This window comes from Styela clava, chromosome 12, assembly GCF_964204865.1.
Source record: "Styela clava chromosome 12, kaStyClav1.hap1.2, whole genome shotgun sequence".
NCBI classification, from domain to species: domain Eukaryota; kingdom Metazoa; phylum Chordata; class Ascidiacea; order Stolidobranchia; family Styelidae; genus Styela; species Styela clava.
The window spans coordinates 18,549,958-18,565,360 of NC_135261.1; the positions used below are offsets into that span (position 1 = coordinate 18,549,958).

Consider the following 15,403-nt stretch of genomic DNA (forward strand, 5'->3'; position numbering starts at 1 on the left):
TTTTTTTTTTGTCCTACTCGAAATATGCTAGATGGTTAATTCATTCATTTATCATTAGGAATTATTATTATATTTTAACGCTATTTAAGATCAAAATTCAGCAATAACTTTTAACCTTTTTCAATTTTGAAATTGGTCCTCACCAAACTAAGCCTTGATTTATGTTTAAATGTTGGTTTACTTCCTCGTGGTTCTCTAAGTGTCTATAATTTTAATTACATTTAGTTACCCATCATTTTCGTAAATGCAATAATAAAACCCAAATTGTCTGAAGAAGTCTGACTCTGGTCGGACGAAACGTTACAGAAATACATTTGTGTTAGTGTGCAGCTGGCCTCTTTAATTGAATAGAATAGTCATGTTTATTCCAGCTACAGTATCCTTGCAGTATACGCATACGGATCCACTAGCATAAAGGCATAGAGAAAAGATAGGAAGTTAGTCTCGCGCAACCCAACTCAAACTTCACATAAGACGCCGTTTTAGATGGCCGATAACAATAGGCACAAGATGGCGTCCATTACCAACTTTCATGACCTTTGACCGATGCTGCCAGCTCTGTTTTTTGTTCTGTTTAGGGCAGGGGTGGCCAACCTTTCACATACCATGCGCCACGTTTTAAACATAATGTTTCGGATGCGCCTTGAATCTCTTGTATTCCCACGCCTAATGTCCGCTTCTTGTTGAAATTATATAAATTTATAATACACACACATATATACACACGTATATGTAGTTTTTACAATTTACAACTTCACATGAATAGAAATTAAGCAAGGAAGTATAATACATAAAACTGATCAATTTTATTTAAGTACCGCCTTTATGAGACTTTTGCTGCTGTTTTACTTTCGCCAGTTTTTTTATTCTTGGAGTTAAGTTTGTTACTGAGAGGAGCAGTGCATTCTTCAAATTTTAATCTGTAAGTCTTGACCTCGCTTTGCTTTTAATTAGTTTCATGGCAGAAAATGTTTGTTCACATCTATATGTCGTTCCGAAACGACATATAAAACCCTGGGCAAATTTTCTCAGTTCTGGAAAATTTTCACGGGGTAACGATTGCTAGAACTTGATCATGTCAGATGCACTTGGGACTGAAGAAAGCTCATCAAATTTAATTTTCAATGATGGACGAGTTTTCAAGTCAATTAGTTCAAATTGTATAATGCTTGGCGTCTTCATTATGGTTAGTTCACTAAGTGAAAATGGGTTTATAAAAGCGAGTATAGAGTCTTCTTCTTTTGAAATATCATGAAAACGACTTTCAAATGACTCTTGCAATAACTTGATTTTTTCTGTGTATATTGCCAAATTGCCATTACCAGCAGCACATTCACGGTGTTCTTTTATGTGAGGAAAACTGGGAAACGAAAAGTTTCAACATCATCTTGAATGCGATAATGCCATTTACTAAGCTTGGAAATAAAAAGGTACGATTAATAAGTAAAGTTAGGCGTAATATTGTGACAACAGGACTTTAGTATCAATATCTACTCGACTCTACCCTCGATTCTAATTGGCTTTTGCTAATCAGCTATTTGGCCTAGCGTCGCGTGATTTTACTCCAGGCTTCTTCGAGATTAGTTAGTACTTGCGTCACAGCAAGCGATTTTACGCTTCGCTTTTGTTGACAACGGTCATTTGAAGTTTGGATGAAAAAAGTGATATTTAGGGGTCATTTTCAGCATGTTGTGGGTTGATTTATAATAAATTTTTTAGGCTTGGGCAATTCAACTGGTTGTTCAATGGTTATTGGGAGATATTTGGGAAGTCTGGGCAATGGAAAATCCATGTTTCAAGCTTATAAATGACGATTTTCTATTTTTCCAGAAGTTCTGAACATTTTACTTCAGTAGGGAAAATATAGTAAATTTTACTAATTTTTGCTAAAAGTCTAGAATGAATGTCATAAAGTCCGTCCAAAAGCTAACGTCGATAATTGCCTGTTGTTTCTAATTCAAACAAGCCGTAAATGGGCGACGTGGAGTAAGGAGAATAGATTTTAGGTACAATCAAAAGTCACCATGTAAATCGCAAAAAAACGGCTTGGCGTGGAGAAGCCGAGTGCAATTAACAATTTTGGCATGAAAAGGGTTAAAGATGCAATGCGCCACCTCTAATCATGCAATGCGCCACGTTTGGCGCATGCGCCATAGGTTGGCCACCCCTGCTGTAAAGCTTCTGTAGCTACGTCTGGGTATTCATTTAAGAGTTTTGACCAAAAGACTGGCAAAGTAGATATCGCAAAGACGCTTTTCAACTCATTATTATTTGAAATTTCAATCAACTGCTCTATAGAAGAAACTTTCATCGTCGTTTCGTTAGGTTTATTTACAAATGGATTTCGTATCCATTCTTTTAAAATTCTTGGGTCGTTTGCGCTAGGAAAGTAGCGTTCAAACGCCTTTGAAAGCATATCCAAGTGGTTACTCACGATAATAATAACGGTCTCATGCGGTGCGGAATCTCCCAATTGTTCTGTAAGTGTATGAAACATGTCAAATATCCCCATATCAACCCGCCTTTTCCAAAAATTCAATTTGTCTTTGAAAGCAGAAACTTTATCTGCTAACACAAAGACTGTAGTCATTTTACCTTGAAGTGACAGATTAAGATCGTTAAGCAAGCTAAATATGTCGCACAAGTATGCAAGTTTTTGCAGCCACTGTTTATCATTGAACTGTTCAGCAAACTGAGACCGTTTCTCCATTAAAAATGTTCTTAACGGCAGACGTAGTTCAAAGACACGGTTTAACGATTTTCCTCTGGATAACCACCTAATTTCTGTGTGCAGCAAAAGGTTTCTATGTTCTGCTTCCATATCTTCGCAAAGCTGTGCAAACAATCGGGAGTTCAAAGAATGTGCCCTGATGAAATTAATAACTTTAACGACATGATTCATTACTTCGTTAAGTTCTGGTGACATCTTTTTGCTGGCCAACATTTCTCTGTGAATAACACAATGCGTTGAATTGCAGTTAGGTGCGACCTCTTTGATACGAGTTACCAATCCAGACAACCTCCCAATCATAGCTGCAGCCCCATCTGTGCATACTCCGAGACAATTATTCCAATTTAATTTTCCCGAAATGTAATCATTCAGAGATTTGAATAATTCAGCTGCTGTAGTTTTGGTCGGCAATAATAAACGGCATAACATATCCTCGTGTATATCTTCCTGGTAAAGATATATTACGTAAACAAGAAAATTTGCATTATCGCTGATATCAATCGACTCATCACATTGAAGAGCAAACCATGGGGACTTATTATTGCGTTCTATCAATTCAGATTCAATGTACTCGGCTATATCTTCGACGCGTCTGCTAACAGTGCGGGCTGATAAGGGAACTTGTGCAATTTTCTTTGCTGCAGCCTCACTAACAACTTCGCGGCAAATATCTTTACATGCGGGCAAAATAAGTTGTTCTCCGATTGTAAATGGTTTGTTCGATTTTGCTATTCGACTGGCCACGAGATATGATGCCATAAGCACATCAGAACTGGACGTCGAGCTGACCCTCATTAACTTCATTTCTTTCTCATAATCCGTCTCTGAAAAAAACTCCAGTGGTTTATCTTTAAATCCTACGTGCTTTGACTCCAAATGTCGAAGAAGTTTCGAAGGCTTCATCGCCTCATTTGAGAGCTTAGTATGACAAAGGACGCAAACTGGACTAATTTCGTTGTTGTCATCTACCGCTATAAATCCATATTGCAAATACAATTCACTGCACTTGCGCTTGAAGGACTTTTTTTTCTTGGCGGATGATGTTCCCGGTATATCTACACTCTCAGTTTCGTTAGATATTGGGCCACAGTCATTCAAGAATTGCGTTATGGACGTTTGTTTAGCCATAATTAATTTTATTACAAGTGCTAACTTTATGTGTGCTAACTAGTTACGACCGGTTAGCTGCGAGCCAGTAGTCACGTTGTTTGAGAGATCTTACCTGGACTGAAGTGAGATGTTCTTATACAGACGCAATTGACGCAGCATTATTGCGACATACTGACATGGTAATTATTTGTGAAGTCAGAAATGCTATTCAGATGCGTTGTGTTTGTCTGGTTTCCTGTTTGGTGCTGTTTATTAGTCAGAAGGTTTTAGCTAGAATCTAGATTGTGGAGGTATTATTACGACCTTGTCTGTTTTTGTGTCACCTTGCCGCGGACCGGTCGTAACCTTTCCGCGGACCGGCGATGGGCCGCGGCCCGGTGGTTGCCGACCTCGGCCTTAGACCAACATTACTCAAAATGAGTCTCGAGATATCGTCGATTGTATCTTCATCCGTTGGCATGTCATTATCGTCTTTATTGACCTCTTCGCACAAAATAATTTTATTACTATTGTCCATGTAGAAAGAGATGTTGCTAACGTGTGTATTGAATCAGGAGACTCAGATTCCGGATTTGTGGTTTATTATGAGGCAACTTCACAGTTAAAACAGCACAAAACAGAGAACACAAGAAAGCACGTCCGGCCGCCAGCGCGGGGACCGGGGAAGTGGCGTGAAGCTCTTTTTTCTCACGACTCGATGTAGGTCGGAGTCTCACAGTAACCGGATCGGATGAAGTATATCCAAATTAAGGGTCCTCGTAAAGCATATAGACAAATATAAAAAGACAAACTAAATTAAAACACATGGATAATAAAATACGTGACACTAAGTGATCGTTACATATTTTTATACATATTCATTTTATAAACTAACGCTTTTTCTGCTTTATAGTTGGAAATTAATCGTGTCGTCATTGTCGTTAGTACGTTCGTCTTGTGAGGATTGCATCATAAATTAAACATTTCATCTTTATAAAGATGAACAATTTTTGCCAACCACGGTATCCAAAGTATGTTAAATTGATTATTCTTAATTTTTAATTCCCATAAGCTCTGGAATTTTCTGTGATGACTTTCATATGTGGCACTGCTCAATGCGATTACATGGTACACATGCGCTTCGTAAGGTTATAGATTAATATAAATATGGAAATGAATTAGATCTGTTCAAACTGATAATTTGATTAAATATGTAATAGAAGACAGTATTTGATTTCCTGTTATAAAATTGTAAAACGACAAAATTGTAAAAATTATAATCACTGTATATTTTGATAAATCACAACCAATTACTTACATTTTGTTTCCCATTTTTCAATGAATGTTTTACAAAAGGTAGTTTTATTCTCGACTTTCTCTTGTGATAATTCTGAGCAAATGTTGCCACATTTCATGTGGGCATCCAGGAAACATTGGCGACCCGAAAAATTACTACATTTACGTTGTTCAAAACATTTTGTTTGAAATACTCGAAATTCATATCGAAATTGGAACCGATTATATGAAAGTTGACGGTAAGTTATTTTATACAATAAACAAATATGCTCCAACTATATGATTATGTTTGACTGTAAAATAAATAAAGTTTCAGTATATATAGCATTGAGTAATAAAAATAATTAAATTTGTGCGAAAAATCATACCCTTATTAAACTGGCATTCTTTCATCATGCATGCTTTGCATGGTTTGGCGACCGCATCATCATTTTTCAAAATCTTTTCTCCCAAGGCATTTTAATTTTGCTTCACATTGCTTCTTGCACATTTTTTTCATCATTGTTTTTTTTCCGAAGGTTTTATGTATCACTTTCAGAATTCGTATCATCATGTTCTCAAAGTTGTCTTCATCACCATCTCCTGTGCGCCCAGAGAATCCAGACATATCCCTATCACCATCTTCTCTATGTCCAAGAGGTCCGGGTCTATTTCCATCACCACCTACATCCAAAATATACAGGTCTATTTCCATCACCATCTCATCTACGTCCGAAGGGACCGGGTCTATTTTTATCACCATCTCCTCTACAACCGAAATGTCCAGGGTATCTCTATCACCATCTCCTCTACGCCCGAAAGGTCCATTTCTATTTCCATCGCTATCTCCTCTGCGCCCTAAAGGTCCAGATATATCTCCATCCTTCTCTCCTCTACGCCCGAAAGGTCCAGGTATATCTCCACCAACATCTCCCATACGCCCGAAAGATCCAGGTCTATTTCCATCACCGTCTCATCTACGACCGAAAGGTGCAGGTCTATTTCCATCACCATCTTTAAAAAAGCCGACTTTTCAGCATATAACGATTTATCTGTCTAGTAAAATTTAGTTGTGTTCAACGTAACTCGCAATCGTATCGACTTACGGCAAAATAAAGTTATTGACATAGGAAACTACACCGACAATGTGAATTCAAATTAATATGTCCGTTTCTGCTTGTTTAAAGACTTGCTTGGAGTGATATCGTATAACGCCCTACAAGTCTTTATGTGTGTGATACCCAACTTCAACCATTGCGTAAATTAATATCTTCTTTCTGCTTGTCTGAAACCTTGCATAGAGTGATATCGTAAAACGCCCTTTAAATTGTAGCACAATGCATCGCCCTGTGGCTGGATATAAAATCAAATCATTAGATCTGCGTGGTAGTGAGGTCGCTGGCCTCATTGAGTTTGTTAACATAATCGCCAACGCCTATACGGGTGATCAGCTCCATTTCGTTATTGTGACGTCGCAATAACGTAATTTTTGGATGACGAAGTCAAGCTAGGGCCAGGAATGATATATGAAAAAATTGTTACGATAAGGCTAAGCCGACTAGAAGTTACCGAGGTACAAAACTACACTCATAGGGTACCCACAGGCGCCATTATTACGGTTTTATTATTGTCCTTATTATTGGGCAAGATCTATTCCGTGATTGTGACGTTGCAGTGACGTAATTTTTGGATGACGAAGTCAGGTGAGGGCCAGGAATGATATATGCAAAAATTGTTACGCTAAGCCAGTGGTTCTTAACCTGTGGTACGCGTACCACTAGTGGTATGCAGGGGCTTTTCAAGTGATACGCGAGAAGCTTTGAATTATTGCAACAACCGATTTCGTTTGCCCATTTTACGTGTTACATCAACAATGCATTTGCATTGAGACTATCAGCAACGAAGGGAGCGTTCGGACTTCGGAGGGGTGGTCGACGCGTGTCGAGATACCCTGATAAATACATCATGAGGATGTTACTATTATTACCTGATGTATGTGTTGGTTGATCGGCATAATCTTGACTTTTGAGGCAAAATAATTTGAAGATTAGGTTAGGCAGTTCCAGATAGCGGCTAGCGCCGACCAAAGTGTATTTGTCTCGAGTTGTGCGATAAGTCAGTGGTGGCGATGATCAGAGCCTTTCAGCTCTAAGTAGACGACGCAAATTCTCTCGTGATTTATTACGTTGTTATTGCATATAATTAATACGTTGAAACTTTGCACCAAGCTTTAAAAATGTAAGTGCCACATAAAATACTACCATAGACTGAGCGTTTCTTGTGCCATTGTTTCCGCCACAAAATCGGTTTTGTCGGTGGTACGCGGCCATGGTAAAAAACAAAAAAGTGGTACGCGGTCAGTAAAAGGTTGAGAACCACTGGTTTAGAAGCTTTGTACTGATTTTAATATAGCTCTATAGATCAATTTCGCAGAAAATGGTATGGTAAAAGTTGTTTTTGGATGAAATATTACATAATGGTCATGTTAACTACTTGGCGGATCACAGCATGAATATACCGATAATATGTAACAGAAATGTTACAAAATGTTGTCCATACTCGGGGTCTGATCTAGACGTTGAGAGGCCGTAGGCTGTGTCATTTGTGAGGCCCGTTTAACAGTGAAGCAACGAAGAAACCAATATGACGCCTAATGTTCATTTGTGTTATCGTAAAAATTTAGTATGGCGTCATGAAAATGTCAAAATAAGAAATTTGCGATTTTCAGTATCGTTCAAACGTTTTCTTGAAGAAGTTTACGCGTAAACAAAACTGGTTTACTCGCTCTCCATCAGTATGGTTCTCGTCTAACTCCGCCCAAAATAATTTATGTCCAACCTTACCTTATGAAAAAATATAACGAAAACCACAATTATCTAGAAATAAACTCTGTTTCAACACAAGCTCTTTCGCGTCTTTATTCCGTTATCAATTCCATGAATTGAGTTATTTACAGTATGATTGTTATATTTGAGCGAATGGCATATTGGAAGAGATTTTATATGCGAAACACCAATGCACAATCATTAATTTTGACGTTAAATTTCCTTGCTTTCCTTTATATTCAATATTAAAAAACAAAAAAGTAAATACAGAAAAAAAACAGAATCCATAATTTTTTTAATTATTTCTACAAAACTGGAGAAAATCTATTCAATTTTGTTTACAATGAATCAATTTTCAATTTCAGGAATTTAGTACACTTCGTAGAAAAATTATGTTCTCTTTAGAATATTTTTAAATGACCTCATCGGCGTTGAAAACAGACTGGCTTCTGTTGCATAAAATTGTCAATAACGTATAGAAGATCAACTCTGAACAAAATTAAATGAGTTTTCTTGATTATTGTATAGAAGTAATTGAGAACTTTATGTTTTTTATTTTCGATATGACGATACTGGAAAGAAGATTAATATAAAAGTTTTCTGTTGCGCCTATCTTGGGTGAAGTGCATTATTCTTGTTGGCGGGAGACCCACAGTATTTGTTTTCATTTTAATAAGCCTCTCGATTGTTCAAATATTTAAAATAAGCAGCAATGATTTAGGAGTTTACAGGAATTGCTACCTTTTCCGACATCGTATTTATGTGAGGCCGGATTTTCAATATTGACAACTACAAAAACGAAATATCGAAGTAGACTGGATGTAAGAAACACGTTACGTGTGTCACTGTCGACCATATCTCCAAATTGGAAACAGTTCATGGCCAGCAAACAAATGCAGATCTCGCATTGAATAGCAACGCCTATGTTTTTCAATATATTGTCAATGTAAATTTTCTATCGCGTGTAATTTATTACATAAGCTTAGTTCAGTTTTGTAAAGGTGGTCCGCCAAAATTTTTGTCAGGCTTTACCGGTCCGTCACCCAAAAAAGGTTGCCGACCACTGGTCTAAGGCATGTTACCAACGATGATAATCAGGAAGCTACATTACGGAAAATCGGACAAACAGCGGATATTTCTTATAGAACATTGTATATACTTTTTTACAAAAATTGTACATTATTTTTTATCGGATGAAATTTATAAATCGTATTGTATATATTTACATATATTCTTGTAAAACTAGAGTTAATTGTGTGAAGGTGCGGACGTCGTACTTGGAACACACAAGTCAGATTGGCAGTGCTAATCGAATTCCAAGAAAATTTGACGTCAACCTGGGTGTTTGTCAGTTACCGATAAATTTCAATTTAAATATTTAAAAACTCAATCAAGGCTCGATAACAATGGGCTGATTAGAACTCTCATTCTTTGATATATATATTTAAAGTAATTAAACTTGCAGTATTTTGATAACTTCGGGGTTTTCCCGACTGCGGCCCTCAAGGCCACAGCATTTTTTGCGGTCCTGCAATCTCGCAACCTTGGACCAAAGCGTATCAATGACATTAAACAACATGATAGGCAACTCTGATGTCATTCCATAAGACTGCAGGCGAAAGATTGTATTTCATGATACGCTCCAATGCACATATTTCTCGTCGCCTTTCGCGACCGTTTTCCGCTCGCTCTTGCTACTCGGCGTCTTTTTTACGTGTAGTACCTGCCTTTTTGCGCCTGTAACAAAAGAAAATAATCTCTATATCTAAGAAGTTTTGCTCACTTGGAAAGCTGGAATGGCAGACAAGCTGTTAAGAGCAATTCTGGACATCATAGACGTTTTTTTATCAGAGAAGATTACAAACGCGATAGCGGATAGATTTGTGTGGAACATTTTGCAGATACAAAGTTCAAAGTTAGTAATTTTGATGTTTGCGCTTAAACATTGAATTTTCATTTAAAGAGGGTGTCATACAAAACCGTTTTTACTTCTCTTAACGATGCTGTGATACAATTCTATAACACAAAGTTTGCAGCTATCGAACTAGGTGAATTTATTAGACATATTACATATTCAGTTTATCGTAGGTAACATTGCTGGTACACAATGCATCGTAGATAGGTTTGTGTCAAAATTTAGTAATTTAGCTCATAGCCCACTAATTAATATTATCTTCTATGCAGGAGGTTGCAGAGCTGAATTCAACTTGCAGCCTTACCGATCACTTGACGACGCTCATTTAGTTTGGCTCGAGCAAGTCTTCTTGAAATGCTTGTGTGGATGGAAACTACCTATATGTTTTGCCGTCCTCCGATATTAGACAAATTTATTCTGAGGGATTTCGCCTATATTTCTCATTGATTGTTGGCTGTTTATAATTCCTATTAATTGTGAATTCTGATTATAACAAAGAGTTGAAAATTTTTTTACCTAATTTACTGGCACCTTTTTCTTGTCAATACTCCAAGCTGAGGTAATAAACAAGACAATACATTTATGTCACCTGGAAGCAAAATATGCACACTAATTAATAGTTTGACACATTGAGATAATACATCATGACAGAAAATGCAAGTTAAAGGTAAGTATGACCATCACGTGGTAATTAAAAAAATGAACAGGGGCTGTGGAGTATGAAAAGTTCAAGACAAAGAAAAGAACAAATGTTCATAGCTAATGAACTCTCAATTTTGCCTCCATTGCTTTGTGAAGGCCAATATATTTCGATTTTGTATTTAATATAGCGAGATTTTTTTCAATTTAATTGAAGTGATATTCTTTCCCAAAGTTATGCTTGAATCCTTTAGAATAGATCAGTGGTGTCAAACTCATGGGTTTTCGAGAGCCGCATTGCATTTTGGAAATTGTAAAAAGGGCCGCAAACAGTTTTTAATAATGTATACTTGAAAGATATTTTTAAGATAGTTTTAGTTTGTGACCCATATTGTGATGCAACTAAACAGTTGGATTAAGTTTTATTATTTTCTTCAATTTCAAATGCAATTACATATTAATATTTGCATTCAACTATTATTGCAACATTTGCAAGTTACTGTATTTATTATAAAAAATCATAAAATTCCATGTACAACCATCAAAATCATTTTTGAACAAGCTTTGGATAAGGAAAGAATATTACATACACTAAAAATGACTTAATCTAAATATATGAACCTAAAATTAACAAAAATACTACAGTATATACTCAATGTTTTTTTAATTACATTTGTCCTGACGTTTGGCATCTTTTTTGTGTCACCAGCATACTGAGGCCAGGCTGAAATGATTTTATAGTACCAACTCTAACCAACGAGGTCACATGATCATGGGTTAATCTGGATCTTTGCGAATGTTTAATTAATTCCAGTAATGCAAAAAAGTTACTCATTTAATGTATAGATCAGTAAAAAAACAAATGACAGATTTTTTCGACAAGACATTTCGCACCACATTGCGTGGCATAGGATTGCTTGAATTATTATTGATATTGATTTTTAGTAACTAAGTCGTTGTATAATTATATTAATATACAAACACATGGAAATTTTCTGTTCGAAGTTGGTCTTCGAATTAGTGTTTTTTCATTGTATTGATGGAAATATGACAAATTAAACAATGTGCTTCAGAATTTTGTAAAATGCAGAAATATTGCAACTCCCATTTTCTTCGAAAATGCCACCTTCTTCATGTACTTTGCGTTTAATTTAATCACTCAAGTGTTTTATTCAAGTATTCTTTGGCTAGCTTGATGTGTATTCTTAATTGGGTCAAAATGGGGACAAAAAAAATTAATATTCCAAAATTACTTTCAGTAAATTGTTTTCTGTGTGAATAATCAATTCATTTTTGAAGGTTTGAAAAATATATTACATTTGGATAAGAAAAAAATTTCCAAAATACTATTACAATTATTGTTAAGCGTTCTAGGGCCGCACTTGAAGTTCTCTGGGGCCACGAGTTTGACATCCCTGGTCTAGATTGAAGTTGTCCAAAATATATATAACAGTATTTTATCATGAATGATGATTATACCCTTTCCGGAATTTCTTCTATAATACTACTAAAAGTTGATGAACCAAATATAACACTGGTGCAGTGAGTTACCCGTAATCCTCATTTTCCAAAGCTGTTTTAAGTCTGGCGTGTTTTGTGCCTTTTTACAAAGAAGACCGCCTATGCAATCCTACGCTTTGGAATTTTTAGTTATTTCCCTCAAGCCCAGCAGGATGTGGGGGCCATACACAAATCTACCGGATGGTCGAATCTCGAATGTCTTTGCATGCTTCCATAGGTTGTTTTTCTATTGCAAACATTTATGGAGTACTCTAATTATATTTCTTGGAATCACACTGTCACTGATATGTCGCCAGATTTCTGATATCTCCCCTTTTGCTATAGTTGTCCTGTGAATAAATAATGGGAAATTGAGATTAGGCGAATAGTTGAAAGTTTTGCTTTATGTCGGCTTAATTTCGTGATTGATATACTTACTATTTTTGCTATTGCCTCTTGTGCTGCAAGTGTCTCACAATGCTTAGACAGGTTGGCCCACAACTTTCATATCTAAAGAAAGAGAGGAGTGAAGCGAACTAACTTCTTTCTAACAAGAAAAAGACTTTCAATTATGTTGATGTTTAATCCATAACAAAGCAATGTTAACGACAAGCGAACAGAAAACAGAATGATAAGTTATCGTAAGAAAAGCACGTAAGTAATCAGTAGCAGTGCGGTAAGCCTGTGTATCCTTGTCGTTTAGTTGATCTGTTTATCCCCCGATAATTGCCCGTGAAACATTGGCTAATGTGAATTTCCAGATAAAATTTCTACCGCATATAGTCAAAGGCACTTTTCGTGTGCCATATGTCGTAATTGAGGTGCCATTAGCTGCCAAAAGTGCTTGTCATGGTCGCCCGTAACGACGGTCATGACCGGTGGCAGGCAGCACGCTGACTTGTGCACCCGTATCAACTAAAAAACTGCGTCCAGAGTTTTTGTCTGTGACGTAATAAAGGTTTGAATCGCCGACCGCCAAAGAGGTTACTGACGGTCGGCTATGGCGTTTTCCGAAACCACAAAAGAACATGGCGGGCGACATTTTTTGGCTTTCTTGCCGAATTTCCTGTGATAAAAACACATTTCAGACAAAACATGAGATGGTTTGAACGAACTGGTTTTTTGTACAGCGTTTGTCACCTCATAGCCTTTTGCAGTTAAAATATCATCTGCTTTCCTTGCCAGCTTCCGAAAATCGTCGCCCGTGGTTGTTAAAATGTCTGTAAGTTGAGACCGGACGTCTGGTGGCAGATGACTGACGAACAAATGGCGAAATAAGAAATCAGGTGTCTTACCTACTGGATACAATGCAAGCATGTTGTCCATAAGTTCCGTTGCCGTTCCATCCCCTAGTCCAGGCATTGAACAAAGGCGCGCAGCTCGTTCAGGATCCGTTAGCGAACATTTAGTAGTGAGCTTCTCTTTGAGATCTTGGTACTTGTTCGTTTCCGGCGGGTTATTGAGAACATTAAGAATGCTGGCAGCGGTATTGTCATCCAGAGCGGCAACCACGTAGTGGTATTTTGTTTCATCTGTTGTGATATTTCGAACAGCGAACTGCGCTTCGACTTGGTGGAACCAAACGGCAGGATTTTTAGTCCAGAAAATCGGCGGCTTTAATGATACCGCTGTTAGGCCTCCTTTGTTGTCTTCACTCATATTCTTCGTTATGTGCGTATTCTTTTCTCAAAAGTATGCTTTTCACGTCGGGATCACCATTTGAAGCGAACTAACTTCTTTCTAACAAGAAAAAGACTTTCAATTATGTTGATGTTTAATCCATAACAAAGCAATGTTAACGACAAGCGAACAGAAAACAGAATGACAAGTTATCGTAAGAAAAGCACGTAAGTAATCATGCGTGACAAAAACATAAACAAAACAATTGTGACTCATAACGGCTATTATTAGTTAAGTGGTTCGCCACAGGAGATTCATTAATTTTCGTTAGGAATAAATAAAGCAGTCTATATGATTTAGAAGGAAAAAGCTAATAAATCCAATATCTCATGTTTTGATGTAAAAAATATTTTACTGAATTTGGTATATAAACCAGCTAATAAAAGGGTTTAGTCAGAAAATTATAAGCATTGGTGGCTCCAAATACTTGAGAGATCAGCATATACAATATAGACCGGTATGAGTGAAATGTTAGGTGAACTTGTCAACACTTTGATTCAATACGCAAATAAAAGTGAATGTGCAATGGTATGTAACAATGAACAGCAATCAGCAATGAGTATATATCCTCACTGATTGAAAAAATCTAAACGGAGGTGCATGAACTATTTGAAACCATGGGGGGTAAGTAAATATGCAATTTCGACAAATGGGCAACTACGTACCGTACTGAATTAATAACTTCGTAGTATTTGACAAAGGCTGGCTTTCCACATGCACTTAACAGTGCGATGCCCGGGTGTGATATACAACAATAGTATTTACCTTACCTTTTTCCGATTTCTTTTTACCTCAACTTTCCAAAATATCATTAAAATCGACAACAACTGTCAAAGCAGGCGCGAACACTACTCGTGCTATGCCTTGAAAGCAGCACACATCCGCTCGTTTTCGTCTCGCCAAGTATGTGCATTGGAGCGTGCTATCAAATACGATCTTCGGCCAAAACTGCCGGAGTTGCGCATCATGTTGTTTAATGTCATTGAGCGTATGTATAATACAAGCGAGGTAACGCTCCGACAATTACGGACTTTCATACGAACCATCGGAGCCTGACGGCTTCTGCCAGGCACTGTTTTTATCTCACTCTTGGGGGACGCGGCGGTTTCGCTTTTCATTCGCGAGTTTGAGCTGTTGCTTGGTTGAGGGCCAATGTTGCACCTGGAGTGTACTGGATCAGGTGGAACTCGTAATATCTTTTTCGAAGGTATAAAATACGGCACCGTACTATATAAACTATGCTGACTATATTAGATAGGATGTCCGGCTACCAGTACTGCAGTACCTGATAGCACTGAAGTCCGGTACCTGCCATACAGTTCTTCAAGTTGTGTTAATGCCACTGCTTACTACCGCGTTTCCCCGAAAATAAAACCTTGTCCGAATTATGAAAATTATTGTAATATAAGCCCTTTAAAATGATAGTCCATACCTAAATTAGAAGAAATTGTAACTTGATGGCAAATTTGTGGAGCGAAATCACAGGCTGAAAGACGTCTGTTTGCTGTTGCTGACTTGACTACATAAGGTGAATATAAGTTGTAATCGGAAACCTCACAAAAATACAGTATGACAAACCTTTCAAATATAGCATTGGGCCTAAAGACTCCAATCATGAAATAACAAATCATGTTGATTCTAAACAATCATATATTATAGTATATATTTCGATACAAGGTGAAATGACACAAAGTTTCATACATCGATATGACATTACTGTTTAACATACATAATGTTCGTTGCCGTTTT

At 37.1% G+C, this 15,403-nt stretch overlaps 2 protein-coding genes and 1 pseudogene across 2 annotated transcripts in view; 1 reads left to right on the top strand and 2 right to left on the bottom strand.

Moving 5' to 3' along the window:
* Nucleotides 1–1,062: 1,062 nt before the first annotated feature.
* LOC144430619 (SCAN domain-containing protein 3 pseudogene) lies at nucleotides 1,063–3,859 on the bottom strand (annotated as a pseudogene).
* LOC144430537 (uncharacterized) overlaps nucleotides 1,656–15,403 on the top strand; it is a 38,247-nt gene continuing 24,499 nt past the window's right edge. Inside the window, exon 1 of the mRNA XM_078118538.1 lies at nucleotides 1,656–1,666. The gene's annotated coding sequence lies outside the window, so the exon portion shown is untranslated. The remainder of the gene's footprint in view (nucleotides 1,667–15,403) is intronic.
* LOC144430620 (uncharacterized) lies at nucleotides 12,959–13,633 on the bottom strand. Its single transcript, XM_078118629.1, has one exon. It carries the CDS (start codon nucleotides 13,631–13,633, stop codon nucleotides 12,959–12,961), a length of 675 nt encoding a protein of 224 aa, XP_077974755.1.